This window comes from Schistosoma haematobium, chromosome 7 (genome assembly GCF_000699445.3).
Source record: "Schistosoma haematobium chromosome 7, whole genome shotgun sequence".
Taxonomy (NCBI): domain Eukaryota; kingdom Metazoa; phylum Platyhelminthes; class Trematoda; order Strigeidida; family Schistosomatidae; genus Schistosoma; species Schistosoma haematobium.
In genome coordinates, this window is record NC_067202.1 from 15,709,331 (window position 1) to 15,735,160 (window position 25,830).

General features: G+C 37.3%; 1 protein-coding gene across 1 annotated transcript in view; it reads right to left on the bottom strand.

Moving 5' to 3' along the window:
• AGTPBP1 (Cytosolic carboxypeptidase 1) overlaps window positions 1-25,830 on the bottom strand; it is a 66,006-nt gene that overhangs the window by 11,895 nt on the left and 28,281 nt on the right. The window contains exons 10-16 of the mRNA XM_051218096.1: window positions 25,283-25,361; window positions 18,398-18,772; window positions 15,452-16,100; window positions 10,127-10,208; window positions 7,540-7,696; window positions 2,100-2,219; window positions 378-626 (exon numbers count right to left, since the gene is read on the bottom strand). Of these exons, the coding sequence (XP_051064533.1) occupies window positions 378-626; window positions 2,100-2,219; window positions 7,540-7,696; window positions 10,127-10,208; window positions 15,452-16,100; window positions 18,398-18,772; window positions 25,283-25,361 (1,711 nt within the window). The remainder of the gene's footprint in view (window positions 1-377; window positions 627-2,099; window positions 2,220-7,539; window positions 7,697-10,126; window positions 10,209-15,451; window positions 16,101-18,397; window positions 18,773-25,282; window positions 25,362-25,830) is intronic.

A 25,830-nucleotide genomic window follows, 5' to 3' on the forward strand; every position in this document is an offset into this window, starting at 1 on the left:
ATGAGTTCTTAACTTTAACCTATTCAAAAAATTGTACAACTATCTTCCTTGATGTTTAAATAATCATTTGTTCACTAGCGATCTATTTCAAAAGGTATTCTACATAGCTTTAGTTAGAAACCATCGCCAGTGGAGTTCAACAACATCGGGCGTTAGACAATTGCCTTTAAATGGTAATGGAATGAGCTTTCGCAATACCACATTTCATCTCAGTAGTCCAATAGTTTAAGTGCTCATAACCAAACATCAAAGTCTCAGATCATGGATCTGGATAGATCGTGAATACCATTATAACATGAAGCAAGTGTCCGATGTTTCATAATTTTCACTAGTTGTCTAGTTTGTATAGGAAAATTAATTTCTAAATAAATGCTCACTTGAAGAGTCCGAAGTTTGTGTTACTGTAATTAATGGGACTGGATTGGAAAGGATAGTTGAAGTTAACTGTTGAATACGAAAGTAAATATTGTTTGGTTGGTTTAATATTTTATTTTGCCATTTGTTTAAATCAGTTAATAAACGTGTATAGGTATATGGATAATGATAAGCAAGATAGCAGACATCGCCAGTATATGGAAAGCATATCGTGAATGTAGCTGTATAATACGTTCCACCATCCAAATTACCTTGAAAAAAAAACACAACAATGATAATGATGATGATGATGATGATGATGAAAGTGTATCATGTAGGTTAATCACTAAATTAGAGATACATTGGGTTATGAGAGACCTATTCAACGTTTTAACTATGACGCTCTGAGGTCGTCAGATTTAGCCATAGATAAACACATTTCTCTTATAAACTTGTCCAATCATAGATTAGGGAGAGTGAAGATTGAGAAACGACTAGGAAGCAAACCAAATAATATTGAAAAATTTCAGCGCATTGAAAGCACGCTGTTGGTCGAGCACTTGGAGGCTAGTCGAGAAGACAGTTCAGATTGTGGGACACATTGGAAGATCTACGTGAACGAGTGAAGGCTATGTATGTGTATTATACAAATACATTGTAACTTCTCGCAATAAATATACATTCTTCCCACCAAATGTCGTGTTTTACAATATGTACAATTCTTTTTAGTGTGTATCAATTCTTCCTTCCGACATAGACAAGGACAGGTAGGCGGAGACCTTGATTGGAAGCATAATGGGCTACATTCAACAATGTGCATTGTTTATCATTTTATATTTAAGACGATCGTAGCTTCTAACAGAACTGATTAACATAATAGCAAGAAATATGCTTCTGTTCAGACCAATCATTAGAATGCTTATGTGTATCTTGATATCACTCAATCTACCTTATCAAATATATAGCTTATAGAGAACCAACCGAAAATTGGATGCACATACGGTAGTTCATTGTAAGGTTACTAATCATAACAAAATACTACATCTTATGAACTGACCACCACCACCAAAAGACTTAACTAGGCTAGTCAAGATGGAAAAGTTAAGATTGATCAAAAAGCATTGTTTAAAATAGCAGATTCAGAATCCCTTTCATAGGAGAAAAGTGAACATAGAGCGAGCAATCGGTATTGGCTTTTAACTCTAATACAGAAAAATTATACTCATACATAAAGTAGTTTCAATACCTAGAGTTCTTACAGAACAGAAATAATAAGTGGTTAGACAAAACAAGTGTGAAAACAACTAAGATCTTGCCAAAATAGTAAGATGTTACTAGGATTTAACCCTTTCAGTATCTGGCTGAGGATTATGAATCATGCCTCTTTGTCTGTTAAATAAAAAATATGAAGTAAAACTAATCAACTAATTGGAACCATACATTCAGAAATATAATAAGAAATTCCTGTTGTTACTCATGAAGGTCTGTCTCTATCTGTAACACGATTACCTGGGATGTTTTGAATGACACTGATGTTAATACTTTTCATGATTTTCTAGTTTGTACATGATCGATTGAGTGGAATTGCTAGTTAACACAATCAATCAATCAAATGAGTGATGAGACTAAATATTGACTGAATTTGCAGTGAAGTTGATGCTTACTTAAATATTATAGGCTCTATCATCAATAGCCTTATCAACAAACACTTCCACAATGACTTATATATATACCTATATACTTACATTTACGAGTTGACGGTCGAGTAAAATAGTTTCTATAATAAATAATATTTGAACCAACACGTCGCCAGCATGGATGAGATTGAAGTGATTCATGAACTGAGAAAAGAAGAGGCTGCATACCTAGAAATTAATTGTAGTTAAAAAAAGACTTTAATCTTCAAAACATAATGCTTTTGAAAGACTTCAGTCGGATATTACTTACTTACGCGTGTTACACCTCGTGGCAGAGCATAGGCCTCTGTCTTAAACTCGCCTTTCCAGTTGTTTCCAATTGCCATTCATTCTTTCGATGTTATCCTCTCTATGCAATGTGTTCTTTGGTTTTCCTCTTCTCCGTTTAATTTCAGGATTCCAAGTCAGAGCTTGTCTCGTGATGTAGTTTGGTGATTTCCATAATATATGTCCTTTCTTAATTTCCATTTCCGATGAAAGCTGGTTTGTTCTCTCCCATAGTAGGTTGTTGCTGATACTATTCGGTTAGCGGATATTGGGTATCTTGTGCAGACAATAGTTTAGAAGTACTTGTACTTCGTTGATGATGGTTGTAATAGTTCTCCAAGTTTCAGATTTTTACAGCAGAACTGTCTTGACGTTTGCATTGAAGATTTTGACTTTGATATTGGTTGACAGACTGTTGTTTTGAGTTGCATATGTTTTCAACTGTAGGAATTCAGTCTTTGCTTTACCAATCTTCGCCTTTACGTCAGCATTCGATCCTACACGTTCATCGTCGATGCTTCCCATGTACGTGAAAAACTCCTCAACTTCCAGAGCTTCTCCATCAAGTATGATAGGGTTGATGTTCTCTGTGTTGAATCTAAGTATCTTGATTATTCCTTTATGTATATGGAAGTCTACTGGTGCAGAGGCTACTGCTACACTAGTTGTCTTCACCTGCATTCGTTCGTGTGTATGGGATAGGAGGGCAAGGTCATCTGGGAGGTCCGAATTGTCAAGACAATTCTGAGACGTCCATTGTATTCCGTGCCTTCCCTCAAATACAGAGGTCTTCATAATCTGGTCAACCACCAGAATGAAGAGAAGGGATGAGAGTGATCAACTTTGTCTGACACCGGTTTTCACTTGGAATGCATCTGTAAGCTTTCCTCCATGCACGACTTTCCAGTGTAGTCTGTCGTATGAATTCCACATGATGTTGATGTTCTCTTCAGGTTCACTGTGCCGTTGAAAGTTTATTCGGATATTGAAAATAGTGATTTCATGGAATATTTCTCTAAGTGAGGAATATACTATTAACAAGTTATGAATGCTATGCTATATTACAGTAGCACAGTAGAAGACATTTATAGATTTAAAAGGTTAAAAACTTCAAGGTAAGCAATATAAGCTACTACAACCGTCATCAAACATGTACAAGTATTTATAAATAGTTGTTTACGCAGGATACTCAACATCCATCGGCCGGATACCATCAGCAACAGCCTCCTTGAGAGAGAACAAACCAGCTTCTAGCTGAAGAAGAAATTAGGAAAAGACGTTGGAAATGGATAGGACATACATTACGCAAACTTCATCACGAGGCAAGCCCTAACTTGGAATCCTGAAGGAAAGCAGATAAGAGGAAGGCCGAAGAACACATTACGTCAAGAAATGGGGAGTCATGAGAAGAATGAAGAACAATTGGATAGAACTAGAAAGGAAGGCCCATGATAGAGTGGGTTGGAGAATGCTGGTCAATGGCCTATGCTCTATTGGGAGTACAGGCGTAAGTAAGTAAGTAATAACATGAAATAACTGATCTCTAATTTAGAAAAATATAAGGATTCTTAAAAATCTGTTTGAGTCTTTTCAAAGGTTCAAGAAGACGGATAATCTATAACCATTCGGATGAGTTTATGCACCGTTCTTTTTCGATTCATAAGCACACTGACTTTTCTTGGATTTATTAAACATGAAGAACGCTGTGTACACTTTGTAATATTATTGATGCTTTTTCGCATCATTAATTACCCATTTACAAAATCTGCATTCTAACTGGTTAAAAACTGGTCGAAAATTCATCGCGGTTGTTTTGAACTCATCCTTATCACATTATACTCTTATTAGTTTGATCATGTCTAGCTATTATGAACAAATTAAATTTTGTATATTTTACATTGATACACGACGACTACAAGATGGTCGCTGACGGATATATACATTTTGTATGCATGTATTCCGATGTAACAGTTATTTATTTAGCTAGATCAGAAAATGTATGTACACCTTTACAAGTTATAGCACTATGGAAGTTTTCTATGGCGCTAAATGAATAAGGGGGGTGGGGGGCATACACATCGTTTATAATCAGGATTGTGATATAACTAAGTGAATAATGCGATAATGACTGAATCAGACGGTACTGGATTCGAATCCCAGAGTGAATATCAACTCTAAGATGTATGTACATTCAGTTGACAAGTCTTAAATATGACGAAACGTGCATCCCGGATTTTACTGCTAACTACTATCCATCTTTGCTTAAGATGGTAAATGTTGGTTTGATAGATATGTAAAGGTATTTTGCATAAATTTATATGTTAAAAAGGTGAAAGTATACTGTACTGCCGGCTTTCAGTCGACCAATCAAAAGTAAGAGAGCACCTTGTTTACTTTTGCACGAAATTGAAACTGCAGTGCTACAAAGCTTCTACGTTATGATTAAGTAAGTATAAAAATTGGTTGTATTTGTTGTGACTTTAAGTCCGGTTAATTATCACGTAATTTATTCGCCGATCGAAATGTGACTTGATCAATCTGAGCACTGTGCTAAAACAATGACGTTCAACCGGTATGAGCAGCCTACCGTCCTTATTGGTCTTTTGTTCCCTTAGCTCTTCCAGTTGAGTCCAGAACGACAATAACAGCTTCTACTATGCAATTCATGTATTTCAAACATACTTAGTTTGTATATCAACCAAACAGACCAAATTACATTATAAAATAGGAAATAACGTTTGTACAAGATCAAGCCAGAAAATGGCTGTGAACGTGGGAAACTGTAATCAGTAAACTGAACATAATTTAGTTACAGTAAATCGTACAATAATAATCTATGGATCAAAATGAATCATATAATAAATGGAATATGAATATATCTAATCTAGTTACTGAATAGTTTTACAATAGGAATATTTACATAATATTAGTTCATTAACTATTTATAAATAGCTGTTTACGCAGGATACTCAACATCCATCGGCCGGATACCATCAGCAACAGCCTTCTATGGGAGAGAACAAACCAGCTTCTAGCTGAAGAAGAAATTAGGAAAAGACGTTGGAAATGGATAGGACATACATTACGCAAATCATCAAACTGCATCACAAGCCAAGCTTTAACTTGGAATCTTGAATGGAAGCGGAAAAGAGGAATGCCAAAGAACATATTACGTCGGGAAATAGAATCAGATATGAAAAGGATAAATAGGAACTGGAAAGGATTGCCCAGGACAGGGTTGGGTGGAGAATGCTGGTGAGCGGCCTATGCTCCTTCCCGAGGAGTAACAGGTGTACGTAAGTCCATCAATAGGTCTCGGAAGTTACTCGTAATTTATTCCTCATTAGGATATAACAGTATTTGCCTCGTAAAATGCTTGAAATTAATAAAAAAATTGTCTATCATTCAACAAAACAGTAAATATGACATAGCGCTTAAATTAGATCACAAGAAATACCTCAAGTTTGTCAACTTTTCAGTCAAAAGAATGGCGAGTCATCACTTAATTATAACCCAATCTATCTTTCAACACACACACATACATACACCCAATTCTTTCTATGTAAAATAAACCTTATTCCATAATTATAATGAATAGATTACCACATATGGGATTAGTTTTCATATTGAAATTATTGTTTCGTTGTAAATTGTCTATCTTGTATTGTTCATTGTTTTATAACTGAGTAGTGTTACTCGATTGGCTGAAAAACCGCTCAAGGTCTTCGTCAGGAGAGGTAAATTTTCCCGTTTGATGAAATATATAATGTTAATATCAGATAGGTTTTGTGGATATTACAATAATTTCAATGGTTCAGATCATGAGTCAGTTGAAGCTAGAGTTATATCCTGGAGTTCTAGTGAGAAGTAGTGATCAGTGGAGTTCAACCAGGTCTGTTGTGAAATAGTAACTCATTGAAGACAATGGTGGATATGTCGTTCAATTTTGTGGATTAGTTAAAGCTAGATATTCACGTTGTTGGATGTCGACCAGCTCTTGTGGAACAACAACTTACATTGTTAACTGTTCTAGGAATTTGTATTTTTCGTAGTCGCGATGCATCTTTCTGGGCGACTAAGTAAAAGCATAGTTAAACCTGTAAATACCTTAATCGTCATTCATCTAGTACAAACGAGTCATACAACCAACATAGAATAATCATTTACAGTGATATATAGTATTAATAGCTATCTGATTAAATCCATCAAAATAAGAATCCTTCAAATGACTGAAGCAATAGCTAATTGGATCAAAAAGCCAGAGCTTTTCGTTCAGAAGAAATACGTTCAACCGTTTCTTTTAGTTTGATTAATGTACACAGCCTTCTTCTTTGTATTTTCACAGCATAAATTTATCTAATATATATATATAGAAATCTGGCGAACGTTTTGAGGAATTTAGTTAGTACCCACCCGTATTTACTAGTTCTTACCTAATTCATGTTACTGTAGGGAATTTGTGGAGATTATAGTATTTCTATTGTCGAAATCACAAACTGATCTATGGTACATCATCATTAAAAACCTTGAAGGACTACACAGATATTTTGTTCAAGTATGAGACTCTTCAACAATGTGCAGCCATTTAATCCTTGACCAAACATTGATTTTCATCTGTAATTAAGCTACCATCTCTCACCCTATCTTACCCATATATATTCTGTAAATTAATATTACATAATTTCAATGGTTAAGATCATGAGTCAGTTAAAGCTAGACCATCATGGAAAACCTGGAAGCACTGTACGGCCGTCTCGTCCTACTATGAGACTCCTCAACAGTGCACATCCACGACCTCGCCCTCTGCGAGATTCGAACCCAAGACCTATTGGTTTCGCGCGCGAGCACTTAACCACTAGACCACTGAGCTGGCCGGCATCCACCATTGTCTTCAATGAGTTACTATTTCACAACAGACCTGGTTGAACTCCACTGGTCACTACTTCTCACTAGAACTCCAGGATATAACTCTAGCTTCAACTGACTCATGATCTGAACCATTGAAATTATTGTAATATCCACAAAACCTATCTGATATTAACATTATATATTTCATCAAACGGGAAAATTTACCTCTCCTGACGAAGACCTTGAGCGGTTTTTCAATCAATCAAGTAACTCACTGGTCACTGGCATAGAAAATTGTCAAGGTTTAATACAAACAAACAAATAAACAAACAGAACACACATATAGTTTCTAGGTACACAATGTATAACTTACCAGCATTAAATTGACTATCTACTTTTTCACAATTAATAATATTGAAACGATATGAAATATTCGATTCCATATTAGATACTCGAAAGTAAAACCATTGTAAATAAGTAGTTGTATTAATATCAGGATTTAATATTAAATCATATTCATATTGACGAACCTTTATATTGAGAAAAAAAATATACATAAAAGGTAACAACATAATGAAGGTGGTTGATTAGGAACTGATTATAAAGAGAAAAGTGGGGGACGGGGAAGGGAGGGAAACAAAACAACCATCCATTTTTACGTTTGTGTGCATATTATATAGAGTAGTATTGTAGTGAAGGGGAACACAGTTGACGACAATCGAATCATATTTTGCACAACATTACAGAGTTACTTGGTAAAATAGAAAAACCATACACTATAATACTTAATTTGCAAAAATGTTCAATAATTGTCTCGGATTTCATTGTTCTTTCATTTCTATACTAATTGCTTTCTATTCCCGTTCTTCCTTTCTTGATCTTCCTAATCTTCTGCTGCCAGACATTACATTCTTGACTCGCGTCATATACTACTTATGTCAATATAAGTAGCATACACCACAGTATCTTTTTTATTTACTTAAATATGTTTACTTTTTTGACAGGTTTTTAATTAGACAATCATCAAAAAGCAAGAAAGTGATAGAGTTCAATCAACTCCATTGTTAGATAGTTGTCCGTCAAAGGCCAACGGAAGATGATTATGTAATAATTCGAATTGAGTGAGATTAGAAATGAAACCTATTGAATGAAGGCTCAATAGTTTAAAGGTAAAACAAATCATTACAAAACTCGAAAGTTATGAGTTCAATCCTAGATAAGAGTCTTGAATGTATACCGTCAGGAAATCCCACAATAGGACGAAACAACTTTTAAGCACTTTCAAGTTTTCAATATTTGTTTAACATTAATCTTTGATGCAACAAATGGTATTTTACTTATTGTGAATTCATCAATTTGTTCACAATTTCTCATAATCTATTCCTCATAAAGTTATTCTTGATAAATCATGACATGTTTTGATAATCAATGATATGTGATTATAGATTAATATTAACCTGAGTTTTTGAAATGTGGTATACAAGAGTTCCTCTTAAATTCGATTCTACTTGATAAATACAAATTCTAGTAGTTATGATGAATTAATTGAAGCTAGACCAACGTGGAAAACCTGGAAACAATGGATGGTCGTTTCGTCCTATTGTGGGACTCCTCAACAGTGTGCATCCACGATCCCGTCCCCCTGCAAGATTCGAATTTAGGACCTATCGGTCCCACGCGCGAACGCCTAACTTCTAGACCACTGAGCTGGCCGGCATCCAATGGTATTAATGACTCATGATCTCAACTATAAACATCACTGTAATATCTATAAAACCCCTTCTGGTACAAGTACAAATTCGAAATATATATATATATATATATATATATATATATATATATATATATATATATATATATATATTGAAATTCTAACTGGATCTTATTTAAAGTGATTTATTCTAAAAGCCGGAATTCATTATTTTAATTCTATTTCTTATAAATTTACGGTCAGTTTGAACAAAGATTTATTGAACTATCATCCAAGACTAGATAGGTTTATTGATGATGAAAGTTCCAACAGTTGAGATCATGTGTCAGTTGAAGCTAGACCACCATGAAAAAACTGGAAGCACTGAACAGTTGAACTTAGACATTCACACCGTTGGATGCCGGCCAACCCAGTGATCTAGTGGTTAGGCGTTCGCGCGCGAGACCGATTAGCCCTCGGTTCGAGTCTCGCAAAGCGAAATCGTGGATGCGCACTGCTGAGGAATCCCACAATAGGATGAAACGGTCATTCAGTTCTTCCAGGTTTTCCATGGTAGTCCAGCTTCAATTGACTCATGATTTGGACTATTGAAATTACTACAATCTCCACAAAAACCCTTTTGATAATGAAAGTATTCTGAAATATGGAACAGTGAATAAATAAGAAATTATTCAAAGTTAATATATATACTTTAAGATTGTAGTTTGAACTTGGAACGACCACAAATGTCATTGGTTCGTTGCCTCTATTAATACGCTATTTTGTGATGTCTCCCAAGGACCTTTTTATACTATATATATATGCTTGACTTTTGTGCTTGGTTGATCATGCTTCTGGCCTCTTGTGGGATATACCTTTCCGCATATCTAAACCTGGTCTTATCCCTATAGTTAGCAGGGCTAGGATGCATCGGAATAGTTTAGCGTATCTTGTCGTTCTGTTGAATTTTTAGAAAATCATAAAAATGATTGCGTCTCACTTTCACGTAGAATCTTGTCGCAGATTTTTTAAATATAGACGGATAAATAGATATCGATAGCATACAGCCTGGTACATATGTGCAAGTCCCCATGACCTGGATTAACAAGACCAGATGTGAATGATAAAACCGATCAAAATAATATGGTAAAATGATTAAAAGTAATGACACAACCTTGGGAATATGCTTTGAAAAGACAGAGTTGAAAGGTTTGTATGAAGGGATACTGGAATACAGATGAAAAAATGTCATTCAATTAGATTGACTTACTTGAATTGCTTTTCTCAAATTACCACATTCGAAACGAGATTCAAACTCTAAATGACCTTTTTCAGCGTCAAATTGACCAATCCTAAGTAAAAAGAAACAAACATATGATATCAATAGACTATACGTTTTCATATCCATAAGTTTATCCATAGCCTAAAAATAAATTTTCAACAAACACAAAGATATTGTGGTATATACTACTGATATCGATAGATATAAGTAGTATGTATCACCAGTCGAAAGTGAAATACCTGGCGGTACAACATTAAGAAGATTGAAGAAAAGAGAACAGGAACAGAGAATGATTAGTAGAAAAACTAACGAACAATGAAGTCTCAGATGATTAATTGACATTTTGCGGTATAGGTGTCAGACTTGACCAAGACCTATGAATGAATAAAGATACTAAAATGATTAGACAGTCAGTTGTGCACAACATGGAACCTAACCGATCTATGCATCAGTTTAAATTACCATACAACATCACAACAGCAAGATTACCAGAGTAGCAATAGTAGAAGAAAATAATACACACAATCTGTATGATTCGAGAATAATTAATGGATGAAATTGTGAATGATTTTGAGTTATGTCACCGAATACCTAAATCAGTGAAAGTGTCATCACCAAGAATAAACATGATAATTTAAAAAAGATTTTGATTGCTGGTAGGGGGATATGGAAATTTTTGAATTTCATTGATATCATGAACTGATTACTGTTAGACCACCATTAAGAACCAGGAAGCACTGGATGGCCGTCTCGTCCTAGTATGGAACTTGTAAATTGGTGAAGACGCAGACAAAATGCAGAGTCTTCTGGTAGCACTAAGCAACAATGCCAGAATGTTTGGAGTGCGCTTCCCTCCCTCGAAATGCAAGTTGTTGCTTCAGGACTGGTCTGCGTCAACACCAGAACTAAGGATAGGGAGTGAAGTAGTCGAACACGTTGACAACTTCACTTATCTTGGAAGTCCGATCAGCCCTAATGGGCTGGTATCGGACGAAATCTCAACACAGATTCGAAAAGCTCGTTTGGCTTTTGCCAACTTACGTCACCTATGGCGAAGGCGAGATATCCGTCTATCAATAAAAGGACGAGTATACTGCGCGGCAGTCCGTTCTGTTTTACTTTACGGCAGCGAAACATGGCCTCTAAGAGTAGAAGACACTCGTAAGCTATTAGTATTTGACCACTGATGCCTTAGAAATATTGCTGGCATCTGCTGGGATCACCGGGTAAGTAATAGTGAGGTTAGATGCAGGGTATTAGGTAATGATGGTGAATCAGTTGATGAGGTTGTGAATCTTCATCGACTGAGATGGTTGGGCCACGTGTTATGTATGCCTGAACACCGATTACCACGTCGTGCAATGCTAATCGGTGTTAGAGATCGTTGGAAGAGAATTAGGAGCGGCCAAACCAAAACGTGGCATCAGTGCTTGAAGACACTAACCCCTAGTCTGAGCCATGTTGGTAGATGCAGACTACTTGGTTGGGGTCCACGTGACTATCGTAACCAATGGTTGGAGACTCTTGGTGACATGGCTCAGAATCGGTCACAATGGCGTCGGTGTATACACTCTCTGTCTTCTCTTAAACTAAGAGATTAAAATTGCTTCATATCTTTCTTTCTACGAACTAATTCTTTCTTCCTGTACTATATCCTTATTGCAATCTTTCTTTTATACATTGCCACCACTGAATTAACCACTTATATGAATCCGGTGTCCATCTTGTTGTGTTAATGAAGTATGGCAACTTGAACCGATGCACATATGTGCCTGATCCTACGTTGTAGCTGACTGACTGAGTGAAGTTGGAAATCGTTGAGTGCTGGGTTCTTCAGAGAATAAAATATTTTATTTTTCTGTACATAATATTTCACTTGTTGCGATTGTGAAAACAAAACGTCGAAAATCCCAACCAGGTGGTCTTCGCCCATCAATATGGTTCAAATCAATAGTCAGTGACTTCATGGACTAATAGCATAGTTATATCTTGAGATTGCCTATCGATATCACATGTAAAATTCCCCAATTGCAATTCCGATTCTAGTTTTCTTTATCCCATATATAATATTTTGGTTATAGCCTAGCGTTCTCGACCTGACTAATTAAAGTTCGGACGTTTACAGTTGACGTAGAACCAGAGCAAGCTGAGCTCTTTTTGGTTAACCATCCGTAAGCCCTTCTCCATCTTCTGCTTTGTGTCTAAAGAGAAGACAGCAACCAGCCTCTATTATATACTATATTTCAAGCGTATGCGAACTTATATATATACTAGACCATATCATGCAATGAATCGAAAAATCACAATTATACATAAACAGGCCAAAGGTGGCTGTGAGTAGTTCAAGCTATAATTAATAAACTGAAAAGAACTTGAGAACAACAAGTCGTACAACTGTAATTAATGAATTAAACCAAAGCTGACGATAAACGGAATATAGGAACATAATAATCCGCTTACTTAATTACTTACTTACTTACGCCTGTTACTCCTAATGGAGCATAGGCCGCTGACCAGCATTCTCCAACCCACTCTATCCTGGGCCTTCCTTTCTAGTTCCATCCAATTCTTGTTCATTTTTCTCATGTCTATCTCCATTTCCTGGTGTAATGTGTTCTTTGGTCTTCCTCTTTTCCTTTGGCCTTCAGGATTCCATGTGAGGGCTTGTCTTGTGACGCAGTTGGGTGCTTTCCTCAATGTGTGTCCTATACACTTCCAGCGCTTCTTCCTGATTTCTACCTCTTCTGGGATCTGGTTTGTTCTTTCCCACAGTTGGTTGTTGCTAATAGTGTCTGACCAACAGATTCGAAGTATTTTGCGTAGATAACTGTTAATAAACACCTGTATCTTCTGGATGATGGCTTTTGTAGTTCTCCAGGTTTCTGCCCCATACAGTGGAACTGTGTTGACATTTGTATTGAAAATCCTGACCTTGGTGTTGGTTGACAGTTGTTTTGAGTTCCTGATGTTCTTCAATCGTAAATATGCTGCTCTTGCTTTTCCGATCCGCGCCTTTACATCTGCATCAGATCCACCCTGTTCATCAATGATGCTGCCCAAATACGTAAAGGTTTTTACATCTTCCAAGTCTTCTCCGTCAACTGTGATTGGATTGGTGCATGCTGTGTTGTACCGGAGAATCCTGCTTTTCCCTTTGTGTATATTGAGACCTATTGCTGCTGAGGCTGCTGCCACACTGTTAGTCTTCTCCTGTATTTGTTGTTGCGTTTGGGATAGAAGAGCCAGACCATCTGCGAAGTCTAGATCATCCAACTGCATCCTAGGTGTCCATTGTATCCCGCGCTTCCCTTCAGACGTTGACATCTTCATGATCCAGTCGATCACCAGGAGAAAGAGAAAGGGTGAGAGTAAGCAACCTTGCCTAACACCAGTCTTCACTTCGAACGACTTTGTCAACTGTCCTCCATGAAAAATTTGCAGTGTAATCCATCATATGAGTTCTGTATGATATTGACTATCTTCTGGGGCACGCCGTAGTGTCGAAGAAGTTTCCATAGTGTTGTTCTGTCCACGCTATCAAATACCTTTTCGTAGTCAATGAAGTTGATGTAGAGTGATGAATTCCATTCAATTGATTGTTCCACAATGATCCGTAGAGTTGCGATTTGGTCTGTACACGATCTATCCTTATGGAATCCTGCCTGTTGGTCACGAAGTTTGGCGTCTACGCAGTCCTTCATCCTGTTTAACAATACCCTGTTGAAGACTTTTCCTGGTATTGAGAGAAGAGTGATGCCCCTGTAGTTATCACAGTTGCTGAGATCGCCTTTCTTCGGTATTTTGATCAGAAGTCCTTTCCAGTCTGTTGGTACTTGTTCCTCATCCCAAATCTTATTGAAGAGAATGTGGAGTATCCTTGCAGTTGCCGCTACGTCTGCTTTTAGTGCCTATGCTAGAATGTTGTCCGGTCCTGCTGCTTTGCCACTCTTGATTTGTCTGATGGCCATGCTGGTTTCTTCAATTGTTGGTGGGCCAACATTGATTGGGAGGTCCGTGGGTGCTGCTTCGATGTTGGGTGGGTTCAGTGGAGCTGGTCGATTCAAGAGTTCTTTGAAGTGTTCTACCCACCTGTTTTGTTGCTCTTCAATGTTGGTAATTACCTTGCCTTCCTTGCTTTTGACTGGTGCTTACTTAATACTTATACAATAAAATTATAATTGATCATAATTTGAAAAACAATTACAAAAGTCCCGTTACAACATGCCAGGTCTGTTTTTAGTCACCCCCCTCATAGTTTCCTTCCAACTATTTCCTAAATCATTCATTATCGACGTAGAAAGTGATTAGGCATGTGAAATGTATGTCATAATTAATTATTTGATAAACGATCTTTCACTGAGACACATTTACAATTACTCAATCAAACAGTCTATAATGGAATCGGATTATCTATTTCATCTCATCGTCACAGAGAACTGTAGTAAACTTGAGTGCGATAAACTAGATGCTCACTTGTTAAGTGGTTAAAGACAGTCGACAGTAAACCTTTACTACACCTAGGTTTCGTATTAGTTGGCATACGTCAACAGGCGGTACCCTAGAGCTTAGAGGAACAAGTAGTTGCATTAAAACTTGATCAATAGAATTCGATCAACATTAAAGGATTAAAGAAACATCAGAATGGTTAATATCTAGTGATCAACTAATGGTAAACAGTTGTTCAGCATTATATTGGGGATTTTAGAACCCCAGAACTCACTTGGTAAATACCTTATTTTTGGAATTTTATTTCAAAAATTTGAATTTCTTGTCTTCGCGTCAAAAGCGCTCATTTTCACCTTCATGTCGTATTTCCCTCTTGTGAGAATCTTAAATGCTATTGGTTCGTTGTATCTTTCAGTATGCTATATTGTAACGCTTCCCAAGGACAATTTTATGCTGTATACATATGTTTTATTTGTGTCTGTTGTTGTTGCTCGAGCTTCTGTCTGTTTGCGGAATATATTTCCGCGTTTCGAAATTGGAATTCTCTCTCTTGTTAGCGGGGTTGGGATGCGTTAGAATAGCTAGCTCATTGATCTTTGATCACAGAATCTTTTTTTCGTTCTCAGACTAAGTGAATTCATCATCGCTTCAAATATGGCATATTATAGCTTGAAGCTTTTTTTAACAATGTACATGCATGGTTGAAATAGTTTCCTGGTGACATTCATGAATCGGGTATAAAACCCACTGTGAATTGTAAGAGCGTCAATTATTTCTAGATTTTATATAACTTCAAAGATAAATAACTATTTATCGATTATGAATATTGTTAATTGAATAAACTCATACTAATAAATGCCAACTTACACTAGTTCATCATGATTCGTTAAGTTGAAGTTATCCAATGAAGATGATATGGTTAAAGGACAATGATAATCCTGTTGATGATTATTACTTGTCAACTTTGTACCATCTATCGAACTATTATCTACAGTAGGATTATTATTCATTATTTGTACACAAGAAGTTGATATAACTGTTGATGATAGAACGTTCATTTTGGATGATTTAGTTAAGACTTCTGAAATTGTATCACTAACATTATGTTCTAAATTACTATTAAATAAAAGTTGATTTGATTTGATTTTCAATGTTGACGAATGTTGACCTTGTTCTTGTTGTTGTTGTCGTCGTCGACGCTGTTGTTCCTCCTCCTCCTCCTGAGACTGATGAATTTGTTTTAATGATAATGATTGGTATTGAGATTTAATTAATTCATCTATATCATATACAACACGATTGATTAAATCATTGGATTCAATAAATCGTCTTAGATCATCAAGTATTTCTATATGTGGTATATCAGATATATTAAATGGTCTATGGAATGATTGATTATTATTATTATTTGATGATGATTTATTCATAGTTTTATTTAATTTAACTGATTTAGAAGTTTTGTTTAAATTGTTTATAGATGAGTTCGTTTGGATGATCGGATTAGTGGAGCCATCAGCTATAAAATAAACATATAACAGTAATAATTAGATAGAGGTTTTGTAAGTATTATGGTAATTCCAACAGTTAAATTCATGAAACAATTGGAGTTAGATCACTATGGAAAACCTTGAGGCACTAGATGGTCGTCTCGTCTTATTGTGGGACTACCTCAGCAGTGCGCATCCACGATCATACCTTACGAGATTCGAACCGAGGACTAATCCGTCTCGCGCGCGAACACTTAACCTCTAGACCACTGAGTTGGCCGGTATCTAAAGGTATTAATGTCTAACTTCATTAAATCTACGAAATTGAACGACGCATCCACCATTGTCATCAGTGAGTTAGTATCGCACAACAGACCCGAATGAACTCCACTGGTCACTGTGAGACCGTTAGGTCCTGGGTTCGAGTCTCGTGAGACGGGTTCGTGGATGCGCACTGCTGAGGTAGTCCAACAATAGGACGAGACAGCCGTCCAGTGCTTTCAGGTTATACATGGTGATGTAGCTTCGACTGATTCATGATCTCAACTATTAAACTGAAAATGAGGCAAATAGTGTGAGAAACTATAACTTTTGAAAATATTATACGAAGGATTATATATATTTGTTATATAGTTAGCAGACCCTTAGACTTTTGTATTTTTATACTTCCTTATTTCTTTACTTTTATCTTACTCAGTAATTGTTGTCACGTCTCGTTAACCCAGCTTTATCATTAATGAATCATTTCTCTATTACTCCGGTTTTGTATCACTTATGACTGAGTTATATGCATATTGTAATTTCCCGATAGTGTTGTTGTGTAATCAGACGTTTCAAGTATGTTTCAAGTTAAAAATGAATTGAGTACAATCGAGAGGTAGTCTGTTTTCTATCCTTATCTTTTGATTGTCTGCTGGGTTAGACGGGGCTCGAGGGCCAACAGGCGTTAAGATGTTCGTTGCTATTCATCAGTCAGTGTGCCATGTGGTAAGCAGAAGGTCATCGGTCAGTCCTACTGGGAATATGAGGGTACTAATTCATAACGGGACAAGAGGGAGAGAGATTAAACAACCACTTGTTTGTCATCGCGGTCCGATCACACGTGGTCAAATACAATTGAAGTAGCCTGTTACTCTATTTTCCGTTGTATAAGAAACGTTCGATACTTCTGTGTGCTCAAAAAAACTAGAGAAAAAAATAAACGTCTATAGTATTTCTTTCTCAAAATAATTTGGTAAAAGTGTCATACTTTGACGGACCATTCAGATATAGATGATTTTAGGTTTTTGCGCAAAATTCAGAAAAACAAAACAAAGAAGGATAATTAGATAGAATGTGGCTAACAGTGAAATCCAGGACGCGCGTTTCGTCCACTCCGCGAATCATCAGCTGGATGTTACATGCATCCTGGGGTTGGTCCTTACTCCTGGATAATCCAAACTATTTCAAATATACAAAGAAGGATAGGTTGTATTTAAAGTTTGATCTGAGCTTTTAACTCGACATTATAATTATAACTCCTAGCCATTTTATTTTTATACCAATAAGTTATTCCTTTACAGTATTTAAATTCTTACTGAACAAAATTGATCTCAATTCACTTGTTGTTATATTTGTATCTTCCTATTGTTATTTAGGACTGCAATTGATCGGTCTCATGTTGGCATATGTACATCCTGTACGGATTGCGTCGACATAGCATTAAGTCACAAGCTTTTTTAAACAGAGATGGATTGTAGTTAGCAGTGGAATCCAGAACGCGCGTTTCGTCCCCTTTGGGACACATCAGCTGGATGTACCTGCACAAACAAGTGGCTATCAGGACTCAGTAACTAAATGGATAATGCGATGGCGTTCGAAGCGAACGGTACTGGGTTCGAGTACCAGAGTGAACATCAACTCGGAGATGCAGGTACAGACACTTTTTAGCTTGATAATGAATCATTATTATTTCTCATTTTATGCTGTGATGTGGTCAGTTAGGTCTGGAAATAACATCTTATTTTTGAAATATAATATTCGTATAATGGAGGATGGATACTAAATTTTAGATTCAAGGAGCGAAGCAGAGAGAGAGAGAGAAGCTATAAGGTCATGGATTAATAAGTGCTTAGCAATTGACTCAAGGTTATTTATTAATGCCAAGTGGATGTGTAATTGATCAACTCAAAGATACTAGATCAAAGAAATCATGATTCTGATTAGTGGTTTTGTTACGTGATATGAGTTAGCAGCTATAAGACCTAATAAGTTCAGATTACGATGATTGACAATAGAAGCGAAATAGATGATTTGATTAAACTTATAGCTAGAATCAATTACATACCTTCATGAACTTTTGATAAATGAGCACACTTCTCCTCCTCCTCCTCCTCCTCATCATCATCATCATCATCCACATCATCATTCGCATTATCATTAACAGTTGATGTAACTTGGGATAATTTATTTTTACAATAAGATGAAGTAGTTATATCATCATTGGATAGATTTGATTGTTGATTAAAATATCTTTCAATTAATTGATCTGTTGAATAAAATGGTTCACAATCAGTTGATCCATGTGCATCAAATAAATCAGGATAAGCTATGATTTTAAATGGTAATAAACTTTTTACTCTTTGAGCAAAATAATAATATTCCAAAGTAGTATTATCTTTGGTAGGAGGATGTATGGTTATATTACCATTAGAATGGTTATCTATTACATAGAAATTCAAAAGATAAGATTGTTATCTAAATGTTGTAAACAGTTAGAAAAAAATGGGAACTTTGTGATATGGATTTGTAATTTAAGTGTTCCCCCAAATGCCCTGGTATGGCCGAGAGTGGGGAGGGCACGCCCTCCCTTTCTAAATGCTCTCATATGGCCACGCGGATACAGCCTCTGCCAGGGAAGTCCTACTCACTGCCTTTTCGCACCACGGGTGTTGTTTACGAAAATGAGAGGACGAAAAGCGAATGTCCGGCGCACTAACCGGATTCCAAACCAATGGTGCACATGGGCTCCACTAACCTGCGGGAACAAATGGCGTATGAACCAATTGTTGGTCATCGGCTACCATGGGGCTGCATCTCTTCACGATGCTCCACTGCCTTGTGGGTCAGACCTTTAGGTCAAAGGCTCGGGGTGTGGCCTCCTAAGAAAACCACCTGCTTCGGTCTGGGCACCCTAGCAGTATCACAGCCCTCACACAAATCGAATGATTTATGTGGCGCATATCTACTTGGTGCCGCCTTGTACCAATGTTTATGTGTTTAAATAATAAATAAAATAATAATGTTCCATAGTGGATAATATTGTAGTACTTTGATTGAAGAACTCCGCCTGTAGCTCTTCTAGAGTTACTGCCGGTCCCAAGCCCGGGTAAAGGAGGAGGGTTGGGCATGATGCAGTTTGACGATTTGCGTAATGTATGTCCTATCCATTTCCATCGTCTTTTCCTAATTTCCTCTTCAGCTGGAAGTTGGTTTGTTCTCTCTCACAGAAGGCTATTGCTGATGGTATCCGGCCAATGGATGTTGAGTATCTTGCGTAGACAGCTATTTATAAATACTTGTACTTTCTTGATTGTGGTTGTTGTAGTTCTCCAAGTTTCAGCTCCATACAGTAGAATTGCCTTGACGTTCGTATTGAAGATTCGCACTTTGATATTGGTTGAAAGTTGTTTTGAGTTCCATATGTTCTTCAATTGTAGGAATGCGGCCCTTGCTTTGCCAATCCTCGCCTTTACGTCTGCATCTGAACCTCCATGTCTATCGACGATGCTTCCCAGATATGTGAAGGATTCTACATCTTCCAGAGTTTCGCCATCAAGGGTGATTGGATTGCTGTTCTCCGCTTTGAATTTGAGGACCTTGGTTTTCCCTTTGTGTATGCTGAGGCCTACTGATGCAGAGACTGCTGCTACATTGGCTGTCTTTATCTGAATCTGTTCACGTGTACGTGATAGGAGGGCTAGGTCATCTGCGAAGTCCAGATCGTCTAATTGGTTCTGAGCTGTCCATTGTATTCCGTGTTTTCCTTCAGATGTCGAGGTCTTCATAATCCAGTCGACCACCAGAAGAAAGAGGAAGGGAGAGAGTAAACAGCCTTGTCTGACTCCGGTCCTTACTTGGAATGCATCTGTCAGCTGTCCTCCATGCACTACTTTGCACTGTAGTCCGTCGTATGAGTTCCGGATAATATTGACAATCTTCTCAGGAACTCCGTAGTGTCGAAGAAGTTTCCATAATGTCCTCCTATCTACACTGTCGAATGCCTTTTCATAATCAATGAAGTTGATGTATAGTGACGAGTTCCACTCAACTGATTGTTCGACGATGATCCGTAGTGTTGCAATTTGGTCTGTGCACGACCGATCCTTTCGGAATCCAGCTTGTTGATCTCGAAGTTGGGCATCTACTGCATCCTTCATCCGGTTCAGCAACACCCTGTTGAAGACTTTCCTGGTATTGACAGTAGTGTAATGCCTCTGTAGTTTTCACATTTGCTCAGATCTCCTTTCTTTGGAATCTTGATGAGGTGTCCTTCTTTCCAGTCCATTGGCACTTGTTCCTCCTCCCAAATCTTTTTGAATAGAGGGTAAAGCATGCTTGTGGTTACTTCGACGTCTGATTTCAGTGCTTCAGCTGGTATGTTGTCGGGTCCTGCTGCTTTCCCGTTCTTGATTTGTCTGACGGCCATTCTAATTTCTTCCGTCGTTGGTGGGTTGACATCTATAGGAAGATCTGTGTGTGCTGCTTCGATGTTCGGTGGATTCATTGGAGCCGGCCTATTCAGGAGTTCCTCGAAGTATTCTACCCATCTGTTTCGCTGTTGTTGAATTTCAGTGATTGGCTTGCCTTCTTTGTCTTTGACCGGCCTCTCTGGTTTACTGTATTTCCCTGATAGTTTCTTCGTTGTATCGTAGAGCTGTTTCATATTTCCTTCTCTAGCAGCTTTTTCTGCCGTCGTTGCTAATTCTTCCACGTATTTCTTCCTGTCGGCTCTAATGCTCCTCTTCACTTGTTTGTTTGCTTCTATGTATTCAACTTATGCTTGGACTTTCTCTGTTCGTGTTCGGCTGTTGTTAATTGCTTCCTTCTTGTTCTTCCTTTCTTTGATCTTGTCCAGTGTTTCTATAGAGATCCATTCCTTATGATGGTGTTTCTTTAGGCCCAGAACCTCTTGACACGTTGAAGTCAATGTTTCTTTGATGCCTTTCCAGTTGTCCTCCATGGTAGTTTCTTCTTCCTTCAGTAGATCTTGAAAGGCTTGGAATCTGTTGTTGAGAGCTATCTTGAATTCATTGAGTTTGTCAGTATCTCGAAGGAAGGCTGTATTGAACCTTTGTATTGCTGTTTGTCCACTTGTCCAGTTCTTTCTTAGCTTCAGTTTTAAATTGGCTACAACTAGGTGGTGATCTGAAGCTACGTCAGCACCTCTCCTGGTTCTCACATCTTCCATTGTCCTTCGGAATTTTTTTTTGATGCAAATATGGTCTATCTGGTTCTCTGTAGTGTGGTCCGGTGAGATCCATGTAGCCTTGTGTATACGTTTGTGTGGAAATATTGTGCCTCCTATGACTAATTTGTTGAATGCACACAAATTTGCAAATCTTTCTCCATTTTCGTTCCTCTCTCCCAGTCCATGTCGTCCCATAATATCTTCATATCCAGTGTTGTCTATTCCGACCTTGGCATTTAGATCTCCCATCAGAATGGTGAGGTCCTTTCTTGAGCACTTCTCTATGATTGATTAAAACCTATCGTAAAACTGATCTTCATCGTCGTCATTGCTATCATTGGTGGGCACATAACACTGGACAACACTCATTGTAATTCCCTCCTTCTTTGTTTTGAATGATGCTTTGATGATTCTGGATCCGTGAGATTCCCATCCTACAAGCGCATTTCGTGATACTTTGGACAGCATTAGAGCAACTCCCTGTGTGTGTGGAGCATTTTCCTCTTCGTGACCGGAGTATAGCAGCATCTCTCCCGTAGCTAGCCTTTTCTGTCCAGCTTGGGTCCAGTGGGTTTCGCTGATTCCCAGTACTGCCAAGTTGTATCTCCTAATTTCCGTTGCTATTTGGCTGGTCTTCCCGGTTTCCCACATTGTTCTAACGTTCCATGTACCTATAAAAATTTTTGCTCTGGTTGTTAGAAGGGGCATCGGCCTCGTGGCTTCCGAAGGAATTCGGCTTTCACCATGAAGCGTCATAATTCTTCTAAATGAAGACCTTCTAACTCTCAGGGCAGAGTTAAAATGGTTTGAATTATTTTTTCTGGTAAGCGTTTTTTTAGCGAGTTAGTTTTCTACGGGATGGCGACCTATGCTCCTTCACGAGGAGTAACAGGTGTAAGTAAGTAACTTTGATTGAAGAAAGAGATATCACACTACTGTCAATACCAGAAAAAGTTTTTAACAGGGTGTCGCTGAACTGGATGAAAGATGAAGTAGACGACAAAGTTCGAGATCAACAGGTTGGATTCCGTAAGAATAAGTTGTGCACAGACCAAATTGCAACACTACGGATCATCGTCGAACAATCAATTGAGTGGAACTCGTCACTATACATCAGTGTAGATAGGAGAACATTATGAAAATTTCTTCGATACTATGAAGTACCTGAGAAGATTGTCAACATTATCCGGAATTCATACGACAGACCAAACTGCAAAGTCGTGCATGGAGGACATCTGACAGATACATTTCAAGTGAGGACCGGAGTCACACAAGGTCGCTTACTTCCACTTTCTCCTGGTGTTCAACTGGATTATGAAGAGCTCGACATCAGAGGGACAGCACGAAATACAGTAGACAGCCCAGAACCAATTAGACAATTTGAACTTTGCAGATGACCTAGCTCTCCTATCCCATACACACGAACAAATGCTGGTGAAGAAAACTAATGTAGCAGCAGTCTCTTAATCAAAAAGTCTCAACATACACAAAGGAAAAAGCAAGATCCTCAAATACAAGACGGAGAATACCAATTCAATCACACTTGATGGAGAAGCTCTGGAAGAGGTTGAATCCTTCACGTACCTTGGCAGCATCATCGATGAACATGGAGGATCTGATGCAGACGTAAATGTAAGTATTGACAATGAATGGACTACATTTCACCAGTTGTAGAACATATGGAACTCAAAACAACCATCAACCAACTTCAAAGTGAGAATATTCAATACGACCATCAAGACAGTCCCACTGTACGGAGCTAAAACGTGGAGAACGACCGCAGCCATTATCGAAAAATACACATATCTATAAACAATTGCCTACTCAAGATACTCAATGTCTGTTGACCAGATACCATCAGTAACAACCTACTGTAGGAGAGAATAAACCAACCTTTAGCTGAGGAGGAAATGAGGAAAAGACGATGGAAATGGATAGGACATACATTGAGGAAATCATCAAATTACATAACGAAGCAAGTCCTAACTTGGAATTCTGAAGGGAAGCGGAAAAGAAGATGGCCAAAAAAACACATTACGTCAGGAAATAGCAGATATGAAAAGGATGAATAACAACTGTAAAGAGCTGGAAAGGATTGCCCAGGACAGGGTTGGATAGAGAGTACTGATGGGCGGCCTATGCTCTTTCACAAGGAGTAACAGGTGTAGCCGATTGACGCTAGTAGATAAATGACGATGACTTAAAAATCTTGATTTTAAGGATTTGATTCAATGAGGTAAAATATTTGAAGACAAACTAAGCTAAAAGAGTATCTGGGATCAGATAACAATGAACTTAACAGATTATATAATCATTCTTCAAAAAAGTAACTAGGGTAAGGGTGATAGACATATAAACTGATGATGGACAGAATTCAATATTGATCATCTTACCTTATGTAAACATTTTCTAGTTTAAATAAATAATTGTTTTTATTTAAGATTATTTAAGGATAAATATGATAGTACATAGGTAACAGATAAAATCCTCTAATAATAATGAATCCTGTCAGTTGTTTAATGGATTATATTTAGCGAGCTATCTGTCAATCACAGTTGTATATAATCAATATAGGGCATGACACAAATGTTATGTGGCAAGTTAATACATCATAATAACATGATGAGATGAAAGTAACAAGATTGATAATAAAGGAATGAATATAATCTAGTGCTAATGCAAAAGTGAAACAATGAATATTGAGAATCTGATATGAATAAACGTAAAAAGAAAAGGTATATATGAAGAAATACTAGGACATAACAACTCGAAGAAAATGAAGCATGAATTCAGTATAACCGATTTGTTTAAAATTTACGACCTTGTCAATCGATCTATCATTTTTGCCCAGTAATCTATCTATAAACTCAACGTTCCTAAATTGGTCATTTAAATATATGTTATCAGTGTTTCAAGGTCACCCTGCACCCTAAATATAACTTTACAAACAATGCTTCACGGTTATAGAGTGACGAAGAGCCAACCGCTGCTCAGTGTGCTCGCCCTTTGCTTGGTAGACGAATATTTCACCTACTCCCCAAGTGATGCAATCGAAAAATGAGTCCAGTAACATGTTTGTTCAGGATCTTGTATGACGTGGTGTGTGTGTGTGTATGAGTTCGTCAACCAGACATACGCGACATAGAACCTGGGTACAAATGTGCATCAGTTCCAGCCATTACGCGCCATGTTAGTGTAACCAAATGAAACTTCCAGGACAAATCCCAAGGTAGAAGAATGATTAACGGAAGATTAAGTATCGACGATATGATTCGAGAAGAATACATTTATGTAATAAAAGTTCATTAGATAATTTCAAAACTCAGGATCCAATTGAAGAGAAAAATTGAGTGAATATGTGCCACTGCTAATGATTATTAGCCAATTCATGTGTCGCCTGCAACCACTGGTGGTAATTATCATATAAATTCCAACCGAGGAGTCTTTATGGACCGATACCACCTTTCAGTTTGGCTTCCTTCAGCTTTCTTCAAACATAATTCTATATTAGCCAACATCTGACAAAATGTGTGTCCACTGTTAAGACACGTTAAACTAGGTTGAAACACACATCTTGTACTTCAACTCCCTTCTATCTATTGCTCTACAAAACTGAATAAATCCAATGAATATAAAATAGATGATTATTATTTGATATAAGTGTATATCTCTTAAGGACTAATACTTCAATTAGGTCTCTAAGATGATGTAATATCGATCCGTAATCATAACTAAAAGGTATATCAGAGGAAAACAACTTACATTCATAAGGCCAATTGACAGAATTCATCATATCCAATGGTTTTTCAACTTGTTCTTTCATCAATCTACTTGGTATTTCCTGTTGAAATATACAAAGTTAATAGTTATTGGAGTAATTATAAAAGAAACAAGTTATTGAATGTTTAATGATATAGGAGGTAATCGGAAAAAGAAATGCAATGAGATAACACTAAATATCAATACTCAGTTCAGAGATAAGGTGGTAGTTGAATGTAGTTACTAGGAAACCATGGCATGACCTGAGTTTTATGCAAGTCAGTACTCATCAGCAAGGTCTACACCTGCAATCTTGAGAGAATCATTGCTCTCTGGTAAATTCATATTCATAAATGTTATTATTGAGCTGTTCAGATCGTGACTGACCTCTAGTAGGACTGAGATATTTACAATTAATTGATCACTGGTAAGTGACCAACGTTGTGTATGTTCGCCTTTCTGACGAGTGTCAACACCAGGCCGAAACACATATCCAGCCAGGGTTTACTATCGACTACTTCCAACAACTTAACATTTTGGCATAGTATATG